The sequence below is a fragment of the Ambystoma mexicanum genome, chromosome 5p (genome assembly GCF_040938575.1).
Source record: "Ambystoma mexicanum isolate Mex_15411 chromosome 5p, UKY_AmexF1_1, whole genome shotgun sequence".
NCBI lineage: Eukaryota > Metazoa > Chordata > Amphibia > Caudata > Ambystomatidae > Ambystoma > Ambystoma mexicanum.
The window spans coordinates 441848265-441875498 of NC_090930.1; the positions used below are offsets into that span (position 1 = coordinate 441848265).

Consider the following 27234-nt stretch of genomic DNA (forward strand, 5'->3'; position numbering starts at 1 on the left):
AGAATAAAACCAACCTAACAAATCCTGACATTAAATTGTCCATTCTCAATCATTTAAAAAGACATGTATGATGATTTGAGGGAACACAGAGAATGCCACTGCTCCCAATTACTTCAAAATACGATAATCAATACATTTAATAGGTAAAAGATGTCTGTGGAACACAATTGCAAGCACACTCTTTTTATATGTAAGGGTAGTGCGGCTGAACGCACACAGAAAGACAATGCTCGCTGAAAAACACATTCTGCTGAATGTATAGAGTGAGAACGAGCTGGATAGATGACCCAGGAAGATGAAAGTACACACAGAAAAGGTGCTGAATGGATCAACCAGGCTGACAGAGAGATGTGGAGGAAAGCCAATGCAGGCCAACAGACATGCAGCATGTTATGTTATGTTATTGTGCATTTGTATAGCGCCTTATATTCCATTGGTATGATGTGAAAGCACGGTGGGTTGAACACCCTCGGAGAACGTAGTCCAGGTTAGTGGAGAGAGTAGGGTAGTAAATAGTGCTTGTGTGCGCTCAGTATGTGTGCAGCCAATGCGGTTTATGTGGTGTGTAGCTGCATTCTAATGCTAGGTGTGATGCAGTGGTTGTGTGAGGTAAGTAAAATGTGTGGAGCAAGGCCGTTGACCTCAGAGTTTGCATTCTGGCAGTGGTGGAGCTTGTGAATGAGATTATGTGCGAAGCTAGGCCAATTTTTCCATGGGGTATAGCTGCGTTCTAAAAACTATTGAGGTGTTCATGCAGGTGTGTAGGTATGTGTGCAGGTAGGTTGAAATTTATCAAGGGATATACTGCATTATATTGTTTGTTGGTGTAGAGCAGAGAGCATATCGTTATGTGTGAGTGTCTGTGCAGATTGGTGGGAGAATCCTACTTCAGATTACCTTCCAGTGCCCACTGAGCTGATCGAATCTATTCTAAAGGTTTGGGGCATTGGTTCTCCGGGAGAAATTCTCAGTCTAGCGCAGAGTTAGTTCTGATTACCGGGCTTGAGTTTGTCTTTCTCTGTTTGGCAGTGTCATCAGTGATGAGCAGCACTATTCCTAATTTTGAATGGGTTTTGTGAATTGCAGGTCTATGGTTATCCCTGTGTCTCGTTGAGTCTGCCATTGTTTATTAGCAAGATACTTCTCATTGTACAGTTACATCCAGTTCTGTTCTATCAGACTTACAAGTCCTAGCTAGATTCGATAACTGGTGTTCAGTGAACCCAGGCACCAGAATCAGCCACTATGGTCATCTCTGTGTCTTGTTGGGTATGTAGATTGCTTATTGGAGGACACCTTCTCAGTGTACATTTACTTCAGTTCTGTTCTATTGGACACACAAGTACATCCTATGTTCCTAGGCATGAAGACCGGTACTCGGTACACCTGAAGGTCAGGCAACAGATCAGGCAATGATGTAAGTGGTGTGTCTGAGCTGGCAGCGTTATATGCAGCGGGGATTAGAGTGTTCCTGATCTGGTGTGTGTTGAGAGCATTTATGACAGGTGGCAGCACGTCAATGTCACTTGCAGGAGCTTGCCTTGCCAGATTCCTGGCTTGATTCAAAGCGTATTCCTTGAGATGGAACAGAGTCAGTCCACTGCTGAAGCTCGGTTATAAGTACCAGTGGGTCAATTTTCCTGGGTCTCAGGTAATTCTAGCTCTAGGGAGCTCATCTGATTAGAGAGCGTAGTGCATATCTGCAAGAGAAAAAAACAACAAGCCCAACCCAAGCATACTTGATACTGCGCCCCGGGTGAAGGACTTCATGCCTTGATCAGAGACCACCTTGAATAATCTTCACAATTCTATCTAAATGTGATGCATGGCTAATAAGTGCCAGTGGGCCCATTTTCCGGGTCTCATGTAATTCTTTATAGCGGGTTGATGGTTATTCGTGTCCTAGTTTATGTTTTGAGATGCTGAATTATATTGTATTATTGTCCTTTCCGAGAGCTAAGAGTGCTAGGGAGCTCATCTGATTGGAGAGCGTAGTGCATATCTGCAAGAGAAAAAAGAGCAGGTCCTACCCAAGCATAGCTGATACGGAGGCCTGGGTGAATGAGTTCATGGCATCAATTCCCAGGCAGATCAGGCTAGCATGTGTTGATCAGAGACCACCTTGGCTAATCTTCACAATTCTATCAAGATGTGACGCACGGCTAATCTTCAGAATTCTATATAAATGTGAAGCATGGCTAATCTTCACAATTCTATTAAATGTGAGGCATGGCTAATCTTCACAATTCTACCTAAATGTGACGCATGGCTAATCTTCACAATTCTATCTAAATGTGATGCATGGCTATTCTTCACAGATCTATCCAAATGAAACGCATTGCTATTCTTCCTAATATGTCTGTTGTAACACATTTCTGGCCCCAAAATACATTTGGGTGCAACACATTTAATTTCCTGCAAAATAGATCTAAATCCTTTATGAGGTCTGCCCATCAGTATACATGTAGGTGCAACACATTTCCTTACACAATTCAGTACAATGGCCGACAGACAAAATCCACTTAAAACATACATAAAACCCTTCAAAAAGGACACAAACAGGCTGCTTGCTGTGCAGGATGCCTATGGATTACTAACTGCAAGCCAGGAAAACTGTTGACAATAGACAGGCATGCCATCAGAAAAAACGATTTGTAATCTCCACTTAAAGCATAGATAAAACCTCCCCAAAAGAACCCAAACAGGCTGGAAACATCTAGCCAGGTGCTTGCTGTACAGGAAGCCTATGGATTACTAACTGCAACAGAGTAAACTACAGACAATAGAAAGGCACACCTGACACCCTCAGCCAATTACTATCAAACATGGGACGGGAGAAAAAAAGGTGAACAGAAACTAACAAAGGACTACACCCCCAAGGCAGGCCTTTCTAGAAGTTGAACCAGCAGGGAAAGAAACGATTTGTAAAATCCATATAAAAACCTTCAAAAAGGACCCAAACAGGTTTGAAACCTATTACCAGGTGCTTGCTGTGCAGGATGCCTATGGATTACTAACTGCAAGCCATAGCAACTACTGACAATAGACAGGCACACCAGCAGAAAAAAGGATTTGTAATTTCCACTTAAAACATAGATATAACCTCCCCAAACGACCCCAAACAGGCTGGAAAAATCTTACCAGGTGCTTGCTGTACAGGATGCCTATGGATTATTCATGGTCAGAGAGTCACGGGATCACCAAACACTCTGCCATGGTCATCCAGTGTACCCATATCAGTGGATGAGAAGTTGGCCAATGCATGTAGAAAATAACCTTCATTGCAAATGAAGACCTGCTGGTGCAAATCTAATGAGGGAAACCAATGTCATTGCCAAATGATACATGAATAACAAGGACATCGTCCCATGGCTTGGACCCCTCCGGGCCGTGGCTCAAGCAGTTTTCTTCAGATCTATTCCAAGAACAAATGATATCAACCTCAGTTTGGTGTTAGAATTATTTCTTCTGCTACCCATATTTTTTATTAATAATTATCTATGTGGGCACACAGGTTATCCTGATTAACTTCCCAGAAATGAATTTTGTGCACTTGAGCAGCTATCTAAAAACTCACAATCCTCCTTAAAACCTGTCCCTCCATCCAGTGCGTTCTCCAGAACCTAATTCAGTATCCCCACGAGCAGTACAATCTATGGGGCAGATTCTCAAAATCTTGTTGGTGCAAGCAATCTTGTTACTTCCAAAAGAAAATACATGTGCCCTGTGCACAAAGGTCATCTGGCTGTGCGCATCATGGAAGTTCACATTTAAATGCCCACATTTCCCCTTTTGTGCATTTGCACAAATAAGGGGCCTGTTCAGCCCATTTTAAGTTGCATCCCAAATCCAAAAATGTGATGCACTTTGAAATGCGCTGAAAAGCGAGGCATGCCCCTACGCCTCATTGCAACACGGGGAGAAGGATGCCATTCCCGACCCTGTGATGCATTTTCTTTTAAAGTGGAAAAACACTGGTATGAACTGCTGCTGTCCCACTTGCATTTCTATCCCTCAAATAGGGATAGGAATGCATTGTTCTCACATTTTACTGTGCAAAATGCACTCCAAACACCCATGCATGTACTGGGAGCCTGTAATACATTAGTGTGGCGAATGTATGCCAGGTGGTTGGATAGCACACATTTGACACTGCTGTCCAGCCCCACTGAAAAGTGCAGGTGACCTTTGTGAATAAGGTGGCCTAGACATTTCTCTAAGAAGTGCAAATGAAAAAGCCATACCTTCTGAAATGTTTGCTTGAATTTGTTTTTGAGAATCTGACCCTATGTTTACATACAGTAATTATGTTTAGATGAAAAGTCTTAAGATTGTCAAGAGAAGAATGACTGCATTATAGATTAATGATGATGTTTTCTGCTGTGCCATTCATCCATATCTTGTTTGTTGCAGATTTTAATAAAGGTTATGAGTTGCAAAATGTTGTTTAAGTTCCATGTCATTTATGTGGCAATGTACTGTAGGAGTGACTCTATATTTTATTTTCATCAGGGCAATACAAAGATCAATACATTCAGCTGGGCTAAAATTCGGAAGCTGAGTTTCAAGAGAAAGCATTTTCTAATTAAACTTCATCCACATATTTTCGTAAGTATTTGTATACATGTCATTTATATTTGTATGAACAGACTGTCTTTCTCCAAATACTCATTGCAAATAGTATGCATTCATTTTTGTGTTTGGGCCGCGTGTAGCACAATCCAAAGGGATCCATGGGTAGAGCGATATACAGGACGTGGCACACATGGGGCCTCATTACAGGTCGGGTGGTAACACCGTTTCCGGCACCTGAGATCTGGTAACACCGGGACATTACAAGTCCTGGCAGCCCGGGATATCAGGCGGCAGAAAACGTTAGTCCCCATGCCCGTGGAGTCCCATAGGACACCACTGAACTGAGATTCGGAAGCACCAGCACTGTCAGCAACGGTCCCGGTGCTTCTGTGACATTGCAGGTAATTAGCCATTAATGGGTACATTATTCGCCCACACTGTAGACATTTTCACTGTACTCGTTCTCTAGCAACAGCCACTCTCTCTCGCCCTCTCTCCATTGATGTTTCACTACACGAGGTCTGCCCTGAGCAGAATTGTCACATGGCATACAGGTAACAGTTACGTCTGACCTGCACCCATCAACACTTCAGATGTTCTGTACCTGCCTTTCCCACTATCCTACTTACCCCAAATCAGGTTGCATGCAGAGCTATGTGCAGCAACTACAACATTATTGGCTTATGGGTGCTACATAAGACCATTCACCTTGCCTCATACTAAAATACATAGAGAGCTGCTGTGCTTTTGTCAGTACTGCAGGTTGGGGACTGTCTATACAAGAGACCAAAGTTCAAATCTCAGCTCCACTTTTGACCACTTGTTTGATTCTGTGCAAATCGTTTCATCCCTCTGCCACACATTTCTGACACCTGCCAAACTCAGAAGAGTTCAGAAAGGGTAAATAGCACTGCACACTACATCACAAGCAAACACCACACAGGTGGAAATAAATGAGACTGATGTGGACTTTATGTGGAAATGTTATGTAGCAATAATCTAGCTGCAAACATTGTGTTCAGAAATAATAGTTCGCTCTGCAGTCCAAACCTTGCAAAGTCCGTGAATCTTTCTGCTTACGTGTGTGGTCTCGATTTCTCACTTTTTGGCTTTCTCTCAGTTGCCCCTACTTTATGTTAACCCTAAAATTTAATGACTGGTAGTTAACCTACATGTTCACCATTTTCAGGTCTGCTGAAAGAAGCAGACACGTGGTATATGTTAAAAGGAAAAACAGTTCTAGTCGAATCTGCTGGAAGAATAAGACTGCTTCATTTTATGCCGCTTCATTCCACCAAATGAATACTGCCGCCTTTTCCATTTCGCTTGCAGGCTTCATTGTAATGCTGCCTTTTTTTCGTCCTTCTGGCCTCCCCTCAAATGGCCGTGACTCTTTGAGCAGGGGCTGGTTTTGCACGATCAGTGGAATGAGGGTGCAGTGGCGTGGCCAGTCGGTAAACGCCCAAGGTGGCGCTGGGGTAATAGTATTCAGTAAGTAACATGCTGAAATAAAACGGCTGCACCTCTGCTGTTTGCAAAGCATCACAGGAAGAAGAGGCATGAGTTCAGGCACCTCCATAGGATGTGGAATGAGACTATTGCCAGTGAAAACGTTTTAAACTTCTACTAGCGGGGGGAGCGAAGATCTTGGGCACGGAGGGGCTTGAGCCTCCCCCAAACAATAATGACGAAAAGATAACCTCAGAGGTGCAGGATGATCTGAGTATCCTGGCCAGTATCAGAGGGTCCCACTTGATACCATTTCAGGAATGCATGCATGCCTTCTGCTCGTCTCTTCCCGGCAGCCTCTGTTCTCTGCCCCTGCACCTGGAACCCTCTGTTCTCTGTTCTGCATCTGACTCTCTCTTTTCTCTCTTCATTCTCACTGCATCTCTCACTACACGTTCTGACTAAAACCCATCGACACCTGCTCTCCACTTCCATGTGCCCCTTTTGCTCTCTGCACCCCATTCTCCTCTGCATTCCTCTTACTTGCAACCCTCTTCCAAAAAGTCTATATTGGCTACATCAGTCCCAGCACTATAACAGCAGAGATCTCCCCAAAAGACTGATGTGGCAGCTCAGGAGGGTAAATGCTTCATGAAGACTTAAGAGTGTGTCGAGTAATAACAGGGTTGAGCCCCATCCGGGGTGAGTCGACGCGCCATGATTCTCAGTGCAATAGAGCAGCGCCTAGAAGTGAGAGGAAGCTGCCATGAGGTATGTGCACATGCGACAATGCATCTGTTCTTTCTGGGGTGTGCCGGGGCGTGCCAGAGAACGTGAAGTCCAGCCCCCAGCTCAGCCACTCTCTCTCGTAGCTCAGCTGCTGGGGTCACCGCATCCAGGGAGACCAGCTGCAGAAAGATGCTACAGTTCTTAAAACTATAATTCGGTCAGTCCTGCAGAGGGTCACCGGGTGCTGGCAGACACCCCACAACTGTGTGGGAAAGAATTAAACACCCATTGAAAGCAAAGGGCGATTGCACAAGCATCTTTGTCCACTTATTAGGAGAGCTTTAATGTGTGTGCTACATGTATTCAAATGTGTGCTTCAGTGCACACATATGTGCGTGTGGGCATGTCTGTGTCTTTTCATGCATATGTGTATTAGAAATGTGTGTCCATTGAGGAATCCACAAAGGTGTGGACGCAATTAAATGACATTTTGGAAAAGAATAGACCAAAAATTATACCCTCTCGTGCCAATAAAGAATAACCCCCTGCCCCACCCCCAATGTATGCAGCAAGAATTCCTACATTGGTCTCTACAGTTGGCTAAGAATGTGCCTGTTCTGCCCCGTGTCTGAGGGGATCGATTAACCCGCGAGCTGTCCTCCTGCACTGCTCTGCGTGTGTAGTGGGAACCATTCCAGCCGGTGTGAGCAGCTCTGGGGCACAGCTTGCCCCACTCCTGTGCTCCTCGCATCATCGCAATGAGGCACAATTACCCGAGAGTCAGGTAAGAGGCGCCCTAAACCTTTCCCAGACAAACATGGCAACAGTTAAAGACTGGCGGGGGGGGGGCATTGCTACCTGGCACAACCCTCACTTCCTTCCTATAGCTCTGGCCTGCTCAGTGTTTTAGCAGTTTCGAGAAAGGTACGAAGTCATGATTGCTAAGGTGTCAGGCTGAGCCCCCCTCCCACAGTATTCAAACCCCCCAGCATGAAGGCTGCAGACACCCGTGCATCGGCATTGGTCTAAAGCGCAGCCTGCTTTCTAGGAGGCTTTGAGGCACTTCGAAAGCGCTTTGGGAGACTGCATTGCCAACTGGGAACGCGCACCCCCTGGTTACATCCTGAGCACAGTTGCACGTCAGGCAATGGAGCTGACTGACACACTGACTTTAAGTGGGGCACTAACAGTGGAGTGAGCGTAATCAGATGCGAACTTCAGAACGCCAAGGATTGTGCCGTTAAAACCCTCCTTTTATATTTAATGCTGCCGTTTTGAACAACCCTGGCTGCATGCAATAAAAAACTGGAAATTAAAGGACATAGCAGTGTCAGCCCCCATTGGCGCTCCCCCCTCACCCTTTCCTGTGAAGATGACATACCTTGGGAACCAAAACCTGAGCTGTTAGTAATAATAGTCAGACAAGAGTTAACATTTTGGAAACACAGATCACAGTTTATTGGAGCATACAACACAGGGGGAAGTCCCAGCCCTAAAGCATCATGGTTCACAACCATCTATACTAAAAAACGAACCCCAAAAAGTGGGGCAAAACATCAGTCACAAGGCACCGGACATACGCTCCAGATTTTAGCTGCGCGGGTCTGAATGTTCTTGGTGTCCCCTTGCCGCATCCATGCATGTCGCAGGGCACCGGACATATGCTCCAGATTGCTGCACAGAGTACTTCCACCTCGGGCCCACTGAACTGAAGGGGAGGAGTCTCCTTGTCCATAAATTATTCAGTGGCCGTCGTCTGAGATTGGTTCAAGTGCGGCCATCGGGAAACCAGCCCACAGTTCAAGCCGCGTTGAACCCCTCCCCAGCTAGGACTGCCTCAGACTCTGCCACGCTTTGGGGGTGGCCCCCCTGCTACACCAAATGCCTCCATGCTTCAATAAAACTTATCCTTGCTCTAGCCAGTAAACGACCTTCAACCTTCCCTAAACCACAATTCCCACATATCACAGGGTTTTCCACATCCAGTTTTACCTTGTAAATCCACGTTGTGTAAGGCCCCACCACTTACCATTGTTCTAGAGGCACCCGTCCTTCCAGCGGGGCATGCTTTCGCCCAGTTGCCTTAGTAAATAAGTACTGGCATTTTAAAACTTCTCCTTGTTCTAGCTGCATACGACCCTCAACCTTCACCTAAACCACAATTCCAACCTATCGCAGGGTTTATCCAACATCCAGTTTTACCTATGTAACTCCACCTTGTGTAAGGCCCCCCAACTTACCAAACCTTTCCAGGGCACAGTTTTACCTTGTAGAACAACATTTATCCATAGTTATGTTGTGGTATTTATCTTGAGGGTGTGCCACAGCTTGCCCAACTGCCTTCAAGAATGCAATTGTTACCTTGTAGATACACATTTATCCTCAGTTATGCTGTGGCATTTATCCTGAGGGGGTGTCCCACAGCTTGCCCAGCTTCCCCGGTTCACCGTGCCATGTCACTGGACCGACCTTTCAGTTGTATGTAACCACCCTTACAATTTACAGTGCATGTACGCCATCACCCGGTCCTAACACCTGCATGCCTGTGTGTGTCTGCCATCTTAATCTTTCCAAATATATCCTCCAGTCTTACAACTGGTATGTCATTGTGGGGTGCCCCAGCGCTTACCAGTCATTTCGGGATTATTACGCTGAGTTCCTGGTAGCACTCCTGGGACCAAACTGAAGCGTCCACACCCTGCTACCCCCGATGTCCCCATGCTTCAATAAAACCTATCCTTGCACCTTCAACCCTCACCTAAAACACATTTCCCCCCATATTACGGGGGTTTTCAACATCAGATCTACCTTGGCTGACATCCCGTTAAAACCAGCATTGATGCAGCCAGCTGCCTTGGGATGTGTGTTCTACCCCTTGCCACGCTTTTCTTGTTTTGTTTTAAAGGAGTGCAATTCCAAAAAAAATGACCACCTTACCGATGAGTATGCTCTGTTCACTGTACCTTGGGCCTTGTCATCTCAAATTATGTATAAATGGATGTAAATAAGTAACTTCTCCACTGTCCAGGTTTACCATGTGCATGCACATTGCAGGAGGCCACCTAGCTCCCCAAAAAACTTGTTTGTGGTTGTTGGGCCGCGGTACTGGCAGACCCCACCGCTGCACAACAAGCAGAATTTGGACATATCGTACATTTATGCCATCCTCCAGTCATACCACTAGTAGGTAATTGTAGGAGTGTCCGACAGTTTACCGGACCTTTCGGATCATTTTTCTGCTTTCCCCGTAACACTCCCGGGCACCGACTGAGGCGGCCACATTGTTTTCATATCCTATGATAACACATAAGCACAAATCCATTATTCACACCGTAATTCTGCATCGTAGTTTCCCTCAGCTGGCCCCATCAAACCCCAATGGATCCCCACATCCATCGACCTTAGGTACCCATGGCCAACCAGCTACCCATGGCCAAACCCGCTTCTGGTGGACATACCGCTTGAGCAGGAACCAAGATTCTGCTGAGAAGCCATCTCAGTAAAGGTCCCTCCATGCAATGTGATGCAAATTGTTCATTTACGGAGACCCTTATCCAACCTTCATTGTCCCGCAATGCTACGCGGCACAATTTACCCTTAATTTGAGCTCATTACCTGTACTGTGCCCGGCTTGCCTAATGATCCTTTTCCCACTTATGCATCCTTGAATCTGTGCTTGCACATACATCAGTTTGTAATAACCACAAAGCAGGTCATGGGCGTTCTACTGTCACCCTTTTGGGACTAATCTGCTTGCCCGAAACCTAACATGTGGCTAGATAGCCACCCAATACATAGATGTCACCCATTTAATTAATTTGTCCTCCTCCTACAGTAGTAGGTGAAAATTGCTCCACGCCAGTCTGACCCCAACTGTTTACCAAGTAATGGCTCCCGAACAACTTATTCCGTAACCAAGTAACTGCCCTGTACTTCTTCTATGGAGCAAGAACAACACGAAAACACTTATGTCATATGTGTTTATAAATAAATGACATGCCCTCCTGCAGATCCCATGCCCTTTGAACACTTGTGCGTAGGCGCATTATAGTGAAGATTCCCCCTGCTAATAGCGCAGGGAGCTCTTGATTCTATTAAAGACAAGGAGGCGAGCATTACGCTTCATCTTCTTTATTCTCTACTCTCCAGCAGTTTCAACAAATATAACTTTCAATTTAATTTTTTTTTTAACAAACATCAAATCTCATCAATCCTGTAGTCCCTTAGTCTCTGGCCATGTGACCTAGTCATTCCTGTTCCTCTGTCCTTCCTCTTCTTTGACTGCTTGAACTTGTCCTTTCTCTTTAACTGCGCACTCAACTGTTGAACTTGTGCTGAACTTCCTGCTTTGTACCAGTTCAATCTTCTCACATACGAGCTTTCGAGGCTGTTCTAAGCGACCTGCTCTGATTCGGGCTTTCAGCTGTTCTTTTGCTCATCTCCTAAGTAAATAAGAAACAAAATGGTATACGTTAGGGCGGGAATACACACCCTATTCTGGAAGAAATAGCCATGTTAATTATCAACAGTACTTTACAACCTGTATTTCGTTATTGCATTCATTGTGTATTCGGGATGGGAATTTAATGCTCGCCTTCTTGTCTTTAATAGAATCAAGAGCTCCCTGCGCTATTAGCAGGGGGAATCTTCATTCTATGTCAAGACGGAGGCGAGCATTAAGCTTGTTCAAAGCTTCTTAATACTACTCCTGCCATTGTATTAATAGGTTGGTAGTAAAACGTTCTGAATGTCGTATCACTAGCCCAGTCTGCGGCTTTCATGATGTCTTGTAATGATGCGCCTAGTCCTAGTGCTTTCGAGGCCATCGCTCCTCTGCCTAAGTGTGCCCCGAATCTTGTCATGTCTATGCCTGCTAAACTCATAATGTTTCTGACCCACAGTGCTATGGTGGCTGTTGCTACTCCTCTATGTGGCTTTCTGCACGCAATTATAATTGAGTCATCCCTGCCGGTCTTAGTTCGGCTGTTTTATTTTCGTATTCCTTTATACATGCCGCTACGCACCATTTCGGGTGCTCCTGCATGTACGGGTATGTGATGGTACTAGAATCCGTTTTAGTTCTTCTGGCTAAGCTGAACGTCACGCCTTCCAGCCCATATGTTCTCCTATTCACTTCTAAGACTATCAGGTCTGCTACTCTCCTGCATGACACCAAGCATAGTAGCATGGCTAGCTTTTCGGACAGCTGTCCTAGAGAGAGATACTTGTTGTCGGGCCAGTCCGCAAATAGTTTCAATACTATTGCTACGTCCCATAGAGATTCATATTTCGGCTGCGGTGGTTTCCTGAATCTTATTCCTCTTAGTAGCCGAATTACTGCTACGTTCTCTCCCACCGGTACTCCTTCCACGGGTAGGTGGCCTGCTGATATCGCAGATCTGTATACCCCTATTGTTCTGTATGCTTTGCCGTCCTGGAGGATTTCCGCTAGGAAATTCAAGATCTCGACTAGAGGGGCAGAAACGGGATGAATATTTCTCCTTCTGCACCATGTCAACCACTTGTTCCAAGCTGCGTCGTAGCTCCTTCGAGTCGATGGAGCCCATGACTCTGCGATGAGACTTGCAGCTTGTGCTGAAATGCCCGGGAGATTCAGCGTCTCCTGCTATCCTGCACGCCATCAATGGCAGTGTCCCCTTCATTCTCAGAGGGTGATATGACCCAGCTGGGTCCGTGAGGAGGTGTTCTCCTTGGGGCAGTATTCTCGGGTAATCTACCAATAGTTCCATGAGTGCTGGGAACCATACTTGGGATTTCCAGATCAGAGCTACCACTATCAGGTCCGCTGTCTCTCTGCGTACCTTTGCTAGTACTCGGTTCATCATTATGAATGGGGGAAAAGTGTGAAGCGTGTGCTCCCTCCAATCTTGTAGGAAAGCGTCCACTCCGGCTGTCGCTGGGTCCAATCTCCAACTGAAGAACCTCTCTTTCTGAGCGTTCAGCCTGGACGCAAACAGATCTGTGCATATTGGGCCCAGATCTTTTCCAGTTTCTGAAAAATCATCCGGTCCAGCATCCAGTCGCTGGAGTCTGAGAGATGTCTGGAGTTCTAGTCCGCTACTACATTCAACAAACCTGGTAAGTATTCGGCTACTACCGAGATCCCTGATTCTAGGCAGGAATGCCAGAAATCCTTGGCTATTTCCGCCAGCAATTTGGACCTTGTCCCTCCTAAATGGTTGATGTATTTGACTGCCAAAATGTTGTCCATTTTTAGTAGGATAAAGGAGTTCACTTTCCCTTTCGTAAATGCCCTGATCGCAAAGGATCCGGCTAGTAACTCTAGACAGTTTATGTGCAATTGGAGTTCCGATGCGCTCCATCTCCCTCCTGTCTGGAGATCCCCGCACCGGGCTCCCCAGCCTGCTCTGCTGGCATCTGCTTCTATTATCAGGTCTGGGCGGTCGCCGAAGATGGCTCTGCCGTTCCAGGCCTCCATGTTCGCTATCCACCATTCCAATTCTGTCCTGGACTCCTGATCTAAGAGTACCAGTTGGTGGTAGTGTAGGCCTTGCTGAAGATGGCGTATCTTCAGCCTCTGAAGGGCTCGGTAGTGTAATGGCCCTGGGAAGATTGCTTGTATTGATGCCCCTAATAAGCCTAATACTCTCGCTACGGTGCGGAGTGATATGCTCGTTTTGCTGAGACATGCTCTTATTTCTCTCTTTATGTATCTGATCTTTTTGTTTGGGAGTTCCAGTGTTGCCGACGTGGTGTTTCTAATAAACCCTAGGAATTCTATCCTCCTCGCCGGAGCCATCTCTGACTTCTCCCAGTTCACTAGGAAACCTAACGAAGTTAAGAGGCGTACTACCCATTCGGTCTGGTAGACTAGAGTCTCTCTGCTGTCGGCCATCAGTAGGATGTCGTCTAGATATATAATCATGCAAATTCTTTTTCCTCTGATCGCTTCCGCTACTGGCTTCATCACTTTCGTGAAAGCCCACGGCGCCGAGGAGAGCCCGAAAGGCATCGTTGCGAACTGCCATAACTGCCCGTCCCAGTCGAATGCTAGGAATGGGCGGAAATCCCCCTGTACAGGAATCGTCAGATAGGTGTCTTTCAAGTCTATCCTCACCAGCCAGTCGTTCTGTCTGAGCGTATCTCTGAGCTGGTGGATTTCTTCCATTTTGAAGTGGTTGTAGGCCACCCAGCTGTTCATGTGCCTTAGATTTATCACTTGTCTCACTTTGTCTTTTCGGTGAACCAGGAACATGTTGCTCACAAATCTTGGAGGCGCTATGCATGGTTCGATCGCCTGTTTCTCTGCTAGGTTTCGCAATTCCGAGTCTAGCAGCTCTTTCTCGGTCAGCGTAGTGACTACGGGGCGTGGCGCTTGGTCCTGAATGGGGGTTTCTGTGAATTCTATACGCATGCCTTTTACTGTTTGAAGGACCCAAGCGTTGCTGGAAAGCGAGCGCCAGTTTTCCCAGAATATCGCTGTCCTCCCCCCTACTGGTGGATATGTAAAGTTTCTCACCTGTGGGGAAGTTGTGTCCTCTTCCCTGTCCTCTGCTTCGTCTTCCTCTAGGGAAGCGACCTCTTGGGGGAAAGAAGGTACCAGTCTGCCTGGATTCCCAGTATTGGTTTCTGTTGTACTGAGGCCTTCTGGATGCTTGGTATCGACCGGTCGAGCGACCTCTGTAGCGACCGGCCCCGCCAAAAACTCTCCCTGGGAAAAATTTCTTCATCGAAGCCTGAGCTTTCTCCAGCGAGGTGTAGATCGCTACGAACCTCCCCATCTCCTTACCAAACGTCTCTCCAAACAATAGGCCCTGCGCTGCCTTGCCGGCTTCGTATGATGACAGGTCTCCTAGTTTCCGGTCTATTTTCAAGAGGAGGCCTCTCCTGCGCTCCGATGAAATCACGCAGTTCGTGTTTCCTAGTATACATACGGCCCGTTGGCCCCAGTTCGCTAGCACTCCTGGGTCTACTTCCTCGCCTGTATCTCTGGCTCGTTCCGTGAGGTCCATTATTTTGGCTAGCGGACCTGCCAGGTCGAGGAGTTTTTCTTGCCAGCTTCTCCAGGAGCAGTCTTTGCCGTTTCTCGGGTCTCTGTTCGATTTGAAGACAAACGACAACATTTTAGGGTCCAATTCCGGGGCTTCCGCCACTTTGCCCGGCAGGTCTGGTCTCGGACATTCAGCCCTCAGTCTTTGTCTGACCTCTTTTTCAAGAGCTTTCCTCAATCTCTGTGTCATGTATTTCGCCACTCTCAGCGATGGCACCCAGTCCGAGGATCTGGGATTTCTGATTTCTTCCGGTTGGAACATGTCCGCCGTTTCGTCCTCTTCTAGGTGGTGGAGTTTTCGTTGCCTTTTCTTAGGCAGAGGTTGGATCCCCTCATCCCCTTCGTTATCTGCATCCGCTTGAGTGGATGTGGGGATATCGGCGGTTCCTCGTCTGGGAAGCCTTCTGGGGGTTCCTCCTCTGTACAACCCATATTGTCTTCCCCTGGGTAGGGTGTCCGGAGGCTCGGCACCTTTCATGAACGCTTCCTTTAGTCTGAGGAACGCGTCCGTAGCCTCTGGGGCTCCTGCACTCACCCCTGTCGGTTGGCCTGGGGGGGTCAGAAGAGTCTTTGCTCTTCCGGGCCCTGTTACACCCCTTAGGGTCGTTAAACGTTGCCCTTGTGGACACGCTATCTTCCTGCTTGGTGCGTTCTTCCTTCTGGCTCAGGAATAGTTCTATGGTATCTAGCCTTTCTTGTAAAGGCCGCACTCCTTGTGCCACTGCCTCTGTCAGTGAATCTCCCAGCACTTCTTTGAAGCTATAGGCTAGGTCTTCTTGGTAGACTGCCTCCTGCTCCTCTTCGCTCCACTCGAAGTTCGACATTGTGCTGGCCGGTGCCTGAATCAAATACCTGTCTAGGTGTAGTGGCGCGTCCACAGATCCACTTTGCTCGAGGCTGCACCTTCTTTATACAATATGTATGTTTGCAGGATATATCTTTCCAATTTGCCTGGTAGTACTCTATAATCGTGCGGCTCCGCTGTCCAAAGCCACGCCCCCACGTAGAAGGAGTTCGCTATTGGCGCATTCGCTGCGTGTGGCCGTTTCTGCTCGGCTCGCGGGGAGTTTCCCGCCTGCGTAGAGCTCTGCCCTTCCAAGGGTTGGGGCTGCGAACTCGCGCTCTGCTCGGGGGTACGGCCGGCCCCTGAGGTGTCGTACATTACGACACAGGGCCTCCGAATCCCTTTTAAACACTAAAACACTAACGCTTGCGCGCTCTACTATACATGTTTATTCTATTATTGTCCATGGTGTACAATTCCAATTACTTTAATGGCATAAAACATGTTTTGTCAAGCGAATATTACAGAGCTAAGATAAAGAGGTACTTATCTTGTGGAGAGCAGGAAAAGAAGAGGAAGGACAGAGGAACAGGAAGGACTAGGTCACATGGCCAGAGACTAAGGGACTACAGGATTGATGGGATTTGATGTTTGTTTAAAAAACAAATAACAATCCTGTCTACTGGTCAATCTATTTCACCTGCGTGCGCAGTTATCTCATTTGGCATCACAAAGACATATTCCCAAGTTACATCAAGACCGCACATGCGGCCCTGCCGCCAACCCCGGCAGGAACCGACAAGTGGTTGCATACAGAATTGAAATAGGCATTCCCCTAAAGGACATGCCCCGCCCCCATCTCCACAGCCCCCGAGGCACCGCGGCTAACCAGGAGCACATTACTAAACACCATTTCTTATGTAAACCCTGTGAAACGTATAGTGCATAGGCGCTATATAAATAAACTATCATATCCTATCGTATTTAATTCTCCACCAAATGCAATATCACACATGGTACGGTGGCTATTCCCTTATTAAAGTTCCTCCAAACAAAATGTACCTTTTTACACGCCAGTCTTCGTTAGACCCATAAATAGTGCACAATGCCCCCATGTCCACCTGGGTGCACACGAAGAATGCCTGTACAGCAATCAACTCCCCACGTGGCGCGGCAGCCAACCATGCAATGCAGCATTGATAAGGCTAATGATAAATTACGACGCCTTAGAAATGAACCAATTTACAGTCACATCCTGCACGTCAAGGGGCCCCGAGCTTGCAACTCAAACAAGGGGACATACCAGAGAATGCAGCGCAGACACCATGGATAAACCTTCTCACCTTCAGCATGCACACGTTTTTGAACGTGCTTCAAACATTCCCACTAAACTTCTACACTGGAGAAAACATGCGGCCCACTCATCCAAATTGCCCACTGTAACCGAATACCTGCCCTAAACATCCAATGTGAAAGCAATGGCACTTAAGCTGGTCCTTCAGAAACCATGCGGGCCCAAACCGTACTCTTTGTTCCAGAAATAAACATGCATCCAACGGTTGCATCCGTTACCCTGACCCTGCAAGGATACCATGCCATCCGAATCTTTCATTGAACATAGCAGCACTGCGACGCCCCGGCCGCCGTCCAAACCTTATATGTACCTTGTACACTGTCCCCCACACACAGCACATAAACATTCTTCCTCGTGGTACCATGTTGGAGCGGTGTGACAAAGAAGCAAGGAAACTTGCGTCCGCTAACGACCCACTGTGCAGGCTACACTGCTGACAGTTATGGCCATCTGCAAATAATATAGCGCCTGGAGTGTTTAACGCATTGGATTACGCGGTGCAATATTGATTGATAGAACACGCGACTATAAAAGCGATCGAATTTTGAGAGGCAGCATATATTTTTTGGGCAATATCAAACTCTCCCCACAGAAACCTCCCACGTTACAGCTCGCAGTCACGCTGTACCCTCTATTCCACGGCGGCGCCTAAAATGGACAATCCCTAAAATGGACCCTCCTTTACTATTCCCAGGATGTGAGCATTATCACCAGAGATGCACCAAATGTCCCATGTTTGTCACATAAACCGAAAACCAATGGTGGCCCCTTTCGCTTGTGCCACCGTTCTTTCCGCGTTACCTTTGCTGCCCCAGAAGTTGCTGAATGTGCGCCCCAAATTTTACATTAAATGAACCCTGCATACCGAGCCGCAATGCACAGCCAACCGCCCCTGCAATAATCAAAAGTGGTGTGGCGCCCAAAAAACTGCACACAAGCTCATATTTACCAGGTTTTGCCTTCCTAGTATCACTCACTAAACCCAGTTGCACTGCTGCCTGCCAGGGAACCCAACCAATGCCCTATACATTGAACTGCCACTGTAAACATTTTTAAAACATGCATCTTTGCATTATACCTGTAACTCTTGAAATGCTGTACAAACGTAATGCATTTCATTTTGTAGATCGGAAAAAATAAGAAAACACAGCATTGCGGCATATGGTGCTCACAAGAAAGCGAGGTCCCAGCCCACAGCAACCAAGCGACCATTTCAGAAGGCCGCATTGTAGGAAATGCATATGTGTTGTGGGCTGCCTCTGGGCTCCGGGGCAGCCCACTGATGCTGTCAGGATCGCCCGACAGAGTCGACACGCCGGCGGGAAACCAGCATATCACCAGTAGGGAGGCACCCTACGGCGCCCGGTGCCACCAGGCGCAGGCTCCACATTGTGGGGGTGTCACCCCCAGTCCTCAGCGGTCACAGCTCCGAGGGCACTCGGGCTGCACCGCACACAAGGCCACGACCACGTGGCAGGCCCACAACCTGTCCAGACACACACACACAGACACGAGTTGCCACTTCCTGGGGTTCTGCTGCTCTGCCCTCGCAGCGCCAGCAGAGCCCCTTTTATTAGGTGAGCACATGAGCGTCATGACACAGTCACGGCGCTCACGTCGGCCAAAACACTAGACCCCCACACAATATCCCTCCTTTATTATAAACAAACAAAATTAAAGAAACCCACTGCAAAAATCAAACACTCTAATGGGTTCCATTAGGTGCCTTCTAGTCCACGCACCAAGTGTGCCCCTACGTCATCACAGCAAACATTGGGTGCATTCCAGTCCCCGCACCACCTAAAAGCTACTTGAAACTCAAACATTTTGACACTGCAAAACAAAACAGGTGTGTTCCAGTCGGCACACCACGGGTCCCGACCACGGGCTGGGAACGTTCAGAAGATTCCCGGATCAAACTGGCCACCGGTGCCGCTGCAGGACAAGAAGAATATGTTCTCTTCGTATTCCTCCTCCCCCACATCATACGGTACTTCTCGGGGACCCTCCGCCACCTGGACCGCCGCCACCTTGGGGGTCTTTCTCGCCTTCGCCTCATTCCCCCCTGATGCCCCTACCATGCCAGCTGGGGCTGCAGCGAGGCACACTCGTGCGAAATGATCCCCTTTTCCGCACCTTCCACAGATTTGTCCTATCGCCGGCAGTCCTGCAGGTGTGGCAGATCCCACCCACACTGATGACATACGGTGGCATTGGGGTCTCTCCTCGGCCGGTCTCCCCTCCTTATCACTCTTCCTCCTGGCCACCTGTTGACAGCGGCCACCTCCTCAACCTTCACTCGCGGCGTGGGGAACTCCACCTTGAGGTGATGTCTAGATGAATCAATGACCGAGGCCCGCACCTCCGCCAGTTCCTGGGCCCGGCCAAGCTCCAATATTCGATCGAGGGTCAGCGCTGGGTCCCTCAGAACCTGCTTGCGCAGTTTGGCGGAGCTGCAGCCATAGATGATTTGCGCCCGGACCTCGTCCTCCTCGAAATTCCCCAGGGCACAGGACAGTGCAATGCCGCACAGCTTCCCATGGAATGCATCGAGGCTTTCCCCTTCCTCCTGCCTCGCACACCTCATCCTGAACCTCTCATAGTCCCTGTTGACCATGGGTCTGAAATACTCGTTCAGGGCTGCAATGGCTGCGTCGTACGACTGATCTCGGGGCTTTAATGTCTTGAACAGTCTCTGGACGGCCAGCCCGGCAGAGTACAGGAGTGTCGGGCGTGTGGCTGCGTCTTTGATCTCCATTGCAGCGAAGTACAACTCCAGGTTCTCCACCCAGGCCACCCACCGGGCCCCCAGACTTGCAGGCGCACCCAGGACATCGAAATGGGGTATTGGTGCCAGCTGACCCCGACATACCCCCTCGTCGTCTGACATGTTTAGTATTGTGGGGGATGCCAGCCGCAGCCACCGGTGTTGAGGGATGCCCGCAGTCCTGGGCCTCAGGTAGCTTGACCGCCTTATGGGGAGGTCTCTTGGCAGCACCCAAACGTTCCCGGGGTAGTGGGTTCCCTCTCGGGGGCGTCGCTGGTGGCAGACCGGGGCGTCTCCGCTGCACTATACCCCAACCAGGGCACACCCTTCCTTTGTCCTGATGGCCACGCTCTTTCCCACCCCTTAGTTGACTGCCCCAGGGTTGCCCAGTTCCTCCTCCCCAGGGGCGCACGAGCACTCCAGATGGAGCCGCAACCCCTAGGGCCCGGTCAGGTACAACTGCAGGGTTTAGATGACACCCCTCTTTCTTTATCTGGGCTTCGAATGTTCAGGACAGGCCCCTTTCTGGCTGTTCCGCCAGCCAGAAGGTGCAATTATGGACAAAACTCGACTTACTTTCTTCCAGGCCCAGGTATTGACAGGCCTTCCGTCACTGGTCACTGCCGCAGCCCAGGCATGGTAATGTCTCTCCCCCTCTCCGGGCGAGGAGGAGGGATAGCCCCGCCCTTTTCTTTTGTTCCCCGGTGGTACCTGGGGGTGCGGGCAGCGAACCTCTGGAGGCCACACCTCCTTTCAGAGCCGCTTCGTCGGCCACGCAATTCACCTCCTCAGAGTCGGGTGACAAAAAAACCTTCCGGCAGTCACGGGCCAGATGGAGGGTTGGCCCCACCCCCTCCTTTGTTCAGGGACAGACCAGGCTCCTCCCCCCCAGTCTGGACCACGTGGGCGCCACCACCCGCCGGGTGCCCCGCACGGCCAATGCCACGATCAAAATCAGCCACCTCAGCTGATCCCAGGCGACCTGTGCCGATGTACCGCACGAGGTCCCTGAGCCGCCAACAGCCCAGCTGACACACGGGTGCAGCCTCTCCTCCTCCACGCACGTGGCTTGATGCCGCTTCAGTCCGGCTCCAGGCTTCACAGAGCCGAGCCCGTGTGCTGTGCACACCCAGGGCACGATCCTCGTCGCCAATGTTGTGGGCTGCGTCCGGGCTCCGGGGCAGCCCACTGATGCTGTCGGGATCGCCCGACAGAGTCGACACACCGGCGGGCAACCAGCATATCACCAGCAGGGAGGCACCCTACGGCGCCCGGTGCCACCGGGCGCAGGCTCCACAGTGTGGGGGTGTCACCCCCAGTCCTCAGCAGTCACGGCTCCGAGGGCACTCGGGCTGTGCTGCTCACAAGGCCACGACCACGTGGCAGGCCCACAACCTGTCCAGACATACACACACAGACACGAGTTGCCACTTCCTGGGGCTCTGCTGCACTGCCCTCGCAGCGCCAGCAGAGCCCCTTTTATTAGGTGAGTACGTGAGCGTCATGACACAGTCACAGCGCTCACGTCGGCCAAAACACTAGACCACCACACAACATCATGGCACGAATAGAAGAAGTGCGCGCAGGCCAAACCACTATTTTCGAACCGAGGTGGAGACACCACAAGGACCATAGTGCAATCATGGTAAATTGTGTGCGTGTAGGTATCACATTAGTAAAATACGTGATACACCAGCTTCCTGCATAAAAACGGTAGAACATAAAACATAAAAACATAGTGCCTGTACGATAGGCCAAGCCTCAAGCAGCTCCCACGCAATACACCTTCCGGTAAACAAAGCAACATGTGGCCACCGTCATCCCTACCCTTTTAGCATTCAATTTCGCCATCAATTCATTTTTCAGGTGAAAGAAAGGTGCGGCGTGAGGGGCCGCTTCTCCCAACATTATCACATAATTCTGCTGCAGAATAGACAAATCCTAATGCAGCGTGCAGCACAGGGACCAAAGTAAGTACAGAACGTGTGGCACAGAGGCCATGAACAGACATGCTTGATGCCAATCGTGCTAACTTAAACGCGCAACGCACTGGCCTAGTCGTCCATGTAGCCTCATCACCATTCTCCGTATAGTGCGACGGCTCACCCTGGGCAAGGTGACATGCCGAAACAATGCAGCTTTAAACAGAAGCATAGCTAAACCCAGGACAGCCCTTGCAGCACGGCGGCCGTCACAGGGTGCATGTAATCACAAACCCAACAAAGTGGATCACAGGGACCCCCATTGGTACCACCTTATAACATTATTATGCCTCTGCAGCACGGCATCCGTCCCCAGGTGAATTATTGGTTGTACCTACAAACGGGTTGCAGAATTTAAAACAAAGCAATTAATTCCCCTGCAACGTTAGGTCTTCACAGATACAACAAAGAAACCCCTCGTAGCACTGAGCCCCTACGCATCTGTACCTCACCTACCCTCGGAGGGGGAATGCAAAAGAGGCCATGCTGCAGTCCGCCCTCTGTATTTGTAGGCAGCACCCCCCACCCCCGGGCGAGCCGGAAATGGCCGTCCCTGGGATGGCCCGGCCACTACCCCTTCCTGTAGGAGCAGAGGGGGGAAGTGACAGGCTATGTGGGACGTCCCTTCGAGCGCTCGCGGCGGGGGCTGGGACCTCCCCTAACAACCTTCACAGCAGCCCAAAGAGATGACAACATTGCTGACTTACCTTGATCGGCAGCAGAAGGCAAAAGCACTCGGCACTTGCGGCCTGCACGGACCGTTCACGCCGCCCCAATTGCAAAGTCAGCAGGCTCTGGCTCACTGGGTCTCGGGACAGCAGGTCAGGAAAGGGCAAGCTGCCCATGCCCAGCTAGCCCCAATGAATCCTGTATCAGTGCACTACTGTGTGTGCGCACATATAGCCTGGAGAAGGGCATGTGCGCCAGCGCCACCACCCGGGAGGAAGTGAGGAAGTGAAATAAAGCAACAAATGTTGCTAATTTCCTAATTGCTGCCCTGCCTGAGAGCCGAGTCTGCAGTGTGCTAAAATTAATAGGCTGGCTGGTGCCACGTTCAGCCTGGTTTTGCAGGAGCACCGGCTCGAGCTATAACAATTCAGACAGACTGCTGTCTCACGCTCGCCACTCAGACTGGCCGGGTCCCTGGTGAATGTGGACTAGCACGCAGACTGCTGGTGCAGCGCCCCCTAGAGGCTGGCAGACGTCAGGAAGCCGCCTGAGCTGCCTGACACAAAGACTGGCCCTGGGTCCAGATGTCTACAGAAGCATGGTCGTGGAATATCAAAGTGTATCAGCAGTGGAGCACACCCCAGTCCAGTGTCCCTGCACTCATTGGCACTGCTTCTTCCTCAGCCCCCTGGCTTCTATACACACTGTGAGCAGGATGACCAGGTGTGTGGGCACTGAACTTATCTACTGGGTCAAGTCAGACCGAGTCTGGGAGGATCTGCAGCTGGACTGCTTTTGAAGGTATATTTATGTGAGTTTTCAATGATCTGGACTTCTAATTGCATTACGTTCCTGAGTTTGCATTCCCTCTCTTGCCCTATTTATTTGTTTACTTATTTATTGTGTTTCTATACGGCACCACGCATCAGCAGGCCATTTCATTGCATCTCCATCTATCAATGGGTTTATAGTAAAATCAATTTGAAGCAAAGTTCGTAAGGGGGAATCTAAAGCTGTTTATGTGGCCACCACTGACCTTTCAGAGGCCTTTGATGCAGTTGACCGCTGATACCGTAGATTTCTCTGTATCCAATTTCACCTGCTCAGAAATCTTCAAATTTATTTTTCTTTGAATTGGTTAGGTAAGTAGGTACATTTTAAAACATAGATCGGGTGGGGTAAGGGGATATAATAAGGGTATGGGGAAGTGGTGGAGAGCTGGGGTCACCCCCGCATAATACATTTCTCCTGTAGGTCAAGTGGATTTGGTGAAATCACGGATATCCATTGACCGCGGCTTGCAGTGAACTAAGCTTCAATCATGGGGGATTCCTGTACGTTTGTTACATCTTCTAATGGGGCTGCATGAGGATGCAAAAATCTGGGTAAGGTTAAACCAGAAAGGGTCTCTCTCACATTCGGTGGCAACATTCAGGGTTGTCAGGCAGGGATGCATATTGGCTCCCTGCCTGTTAAATCTCTATGTGACATTGCCATTGACCTGAATGCGGCTGCATAAGCGACAACAAAGATCCAGGGGTTGCATCCAGTATGGTTGACCTATGCAGACAGGGTTGCATCCAGTATGGTTGGCCTATGCAGACAACTTTGTACTTTTTGATTCAACGTTTATCTGTCTCAAAAGATTGATTAGAGCCTTTAACACGTTTGCTCAAGCCCATTCATAAATGGTTAATGCGTCCAAGACTAAGGGTCTCATTACACGGTAGGCGGTAAACCATGGTGCTATTAGCACCATGGTTGCCGCCGGTACATACCGGTACCACCATGGAGAAAAGGGGAATTACCACCCTATTCCAAGTTTGGCGTGGCGGTAATTCCCCCTTTCTCCATGGCCTTTCCCCATTCCCATTTTTGCCCCATAGGGCTCAATGGGAATAGGGAAGGGGCTAATTACGGTACCGCAAATTGCGGTACCGTAATTAGCAACAAGGTCCCTTTGCGGGACCCAACTTTAACGGCTGGTCTACACCAGCCGTTAAGGTCGGGTCCCGCAAAGGGACCTCGTAGTAAGGCGGTAAGGGTTTGCCGGTACAGCTGCCCTTAACGGTACCGGCAAACCCTTACCACCTACCGTATAATGAGGCCCTAAAATTTTGTCCAGTGAGAATACGCAAAAAAAACTGCATTTAATTGGCAAATGGCAATTGAAAGTTTGGAAAAAATTAAAGGAATTTATTTACCTAGGCTTTCCAATGGCAGCAAAGGAAAATAAATCCCAAATGATGGATTGGTTCATTTGTGCTGCCAAGTTATACAATCAAATGAGCAGAGTAGATCATACGTTTGGGAAATGTTCGTTGATTCCTGTGATAAAATTTCATGAGGGGAAAGTTCAACCGAAACTACTCTTCAGGATTTAACTTCATCTGCCTTGGATCTTGGATTGGCTTGTGGAATTTGAGGGTTTGTTCTGGCGTCCTCTTTTCTGTTTGCCAGGCTCCATTCCAATTGTTGCATTAAAGTGCAGAGCGTAATGGAAGCTGCTATTGTTCTTCTATAACATTTTACTTCCTGTCAAAGACTCTCTCTTCAAAAGCTTGATGGAAGGGGGGGGTGGTAATAAATGGATCTAGGAAAATACTAAGGCCTCATCACGAGTTGGGCTGTAGCCCTTAAATGCAGTGGTAACGGTATTACAGCCGCATGTAAGGGCTGGCCCTATCACGAGTTAGGCGCTAAATGGGCTGTTTTACCTCCAGCCTTTCTCTGGAGGTGAAAATCCCTGGTTTTCGGCTGTATTACCGCCGGCTGTATTAGCCCGCATAATTAGCGCTGAATATGCCCCATTGAATCCAATGGACCCAATGTGGAATGGGGATTTACCGTTAACACCCAACCCGTGATCTGGTGGTAATAACCACCGGACCGATCGGTGCTAGGGCTATTACAGTCGGGCTGTATTACAGCCGGGATACAGCCCAACTCATGATGAGGCCCTTTGTATTGCTCTGAATTGCTTGATTCTCTGAGCTTGGGTGTGGAGGATATGGTCCAAAATCCTGGGAAGGTGAAGAAAATGTTATACCGCTTTGATTGGGCCTGTGCCATGGACTCCATGCATGTCTATGTCTCACTGCAGCACTTAATGCTGGACTACAAGAATGCAGGGATTCTGGCTCCATCCTTTGCGATTTACTCTGATTAATGTGTTAGGAGAGAGTGTTTAATATTTAAATTGAACCTAATACCTACAAGAGAAATTCAGGGTAAATATGATGTGCTATCGCCTAATCAAAGTGAAGAAAGGCATCAGATAGGGACTTTGAGGCATGTAACAATATCGTGTCCTCCAGTGAGGGGCTATGTATGCCCTATTTTAAACAATTTGGGGATGCTTTAAAATGGGATGAGAGTGATGGGGTGTGGCAAACATGTCTTGTGGGACGTACCACTTCCCTGGTCCTGTCAGTAACAGGGCTTGTCAAATCGCTAAACTTTGAAGCACTTTAAGTTGACTGGTAGAGCACATTGGCTTATTTTAACATTAAAAACATTAATTTGAAACACTTTTAAATTGATTGTCAATTGTTTTCTTTTTATTCACTGTAATGGAAGTTTTAGCATCAAAGCGTTGCACTGAATGTATCTATGAAATTATTGTTTGAGAAATGATTTGGACTTTTAAGAATCATTTCTTTTTTGTATATTGGAATTATATGAGGATGTTTTAAGGCATCATTTTATCAAATTTATTATCTATGATGATGTGATGAAAAAACATATTTTTCCTTTCTTTTTTCTCATATGTGTGTAATGTTAAAAGTTACAATGTATAACTATATAAAATAATAAATTGCACCTCCAAAGCAGAGGGAAGGGAATATAGATCTTTCACAGGCTTTGGAAATGTCTGGAATTGTTAGGTGAATGGGGAGGAGGGCATGGAGAAGAGCATGGTCACATTGTGCAAGAAGACAATAGGAACAGGCAGTACCCATAGGTTATATTCTAGAGATTTAGAAATCTGTTGATGTTCTGGATTCCAATCTGAGGCTTTTGCTGCAGAGGGCAGTTTCAGTCTTTTACAGAAGTGAAGGTGATTCTCAATGGATGAAATGGAAAATGGAAAGCCCCTTCAGTGGCAGGATCCAGCTGCACCCAGAACTCCGACTCCTGTCCTCTTTTTTTTGAAAGAGCAAATAGCCAATGCATTGGAGTCTGAATATCTTAGAAATCTGGTTGGCAGTTATTTCTTAACATTCTGCCTAAGGTAGCGCAATCTTCTATTCCGGTAAGCTCTCTATTAAGGTCAATGTATGTGTAAGGAGATTCGGTTAGGTTTGAGGTTATCCATGGGTTTAAAGCCTTGGCACTAGCAACTGGATTGCGAGTAGCTGTTGAATGAGATGAATAGGGAGACCTAACAGGAGGCTTTTACAGTCGTCGAGAGTAGAGTGACCCATAGCACAGGTCCCCCAACTCTTTGAGACATGTTCAAAAAGGGGGCGTGGTGAGCCTTAATTATAATTGTTCTTTCATAATGTGCTTAATACCAGGGATTGGTTTCTAAGCGCAGGATCAGGATTCAAACCTGTGTTGCGCTGCATTGTCTTGCTTCCAATATAAAAGTGTTGCCCCTGAGCTATCCCTCCTCACCAGGGGGGGCATTAGAACATATAGTTGGAAAGAGGAATTCTTTGTGCGTCTTTGTATCCGTAGGATAATGGATTGTGGACGATGACTCCAAGATTTTTAGCAGAGGGTACCAGTGTATGGGAAGCTCCTAGGGATGGAGACTAAATAAAGGGAAGAGCTGGAGAGTTGGAATTGGACAAATAGATAATATGAACCTTCATATCATTCAGGAAAAGAGTGTTGTCTATCCTCCAATCTTGAATTCGGGATAGGAATTTATATATACAATGGTAT

At 48.2% G+C, this 27234-nt stretch overlaps 1 protein-coding gene across 1 annotated transcript in view; it reads left to right on the forward strand.

Moving 5' to 3' along the window:
• FRMD7 (FERM domain containing 7) overlaps positions 1–27234 on the forward strand; it is a 762724-nt gene that overhangs the window by 650869 nt on the left and 84621 nt on the right. The window contains exon 8 of the mRNA XM_069612841.1: positions 4513–4608. Within this exon, the coding sequence (XP_069468942.1) occupies positions 4513–4608 (96 nt within the window). The remainder of the gene's footprint in view (positions 1–4512; positions 4609–27234) is intronic.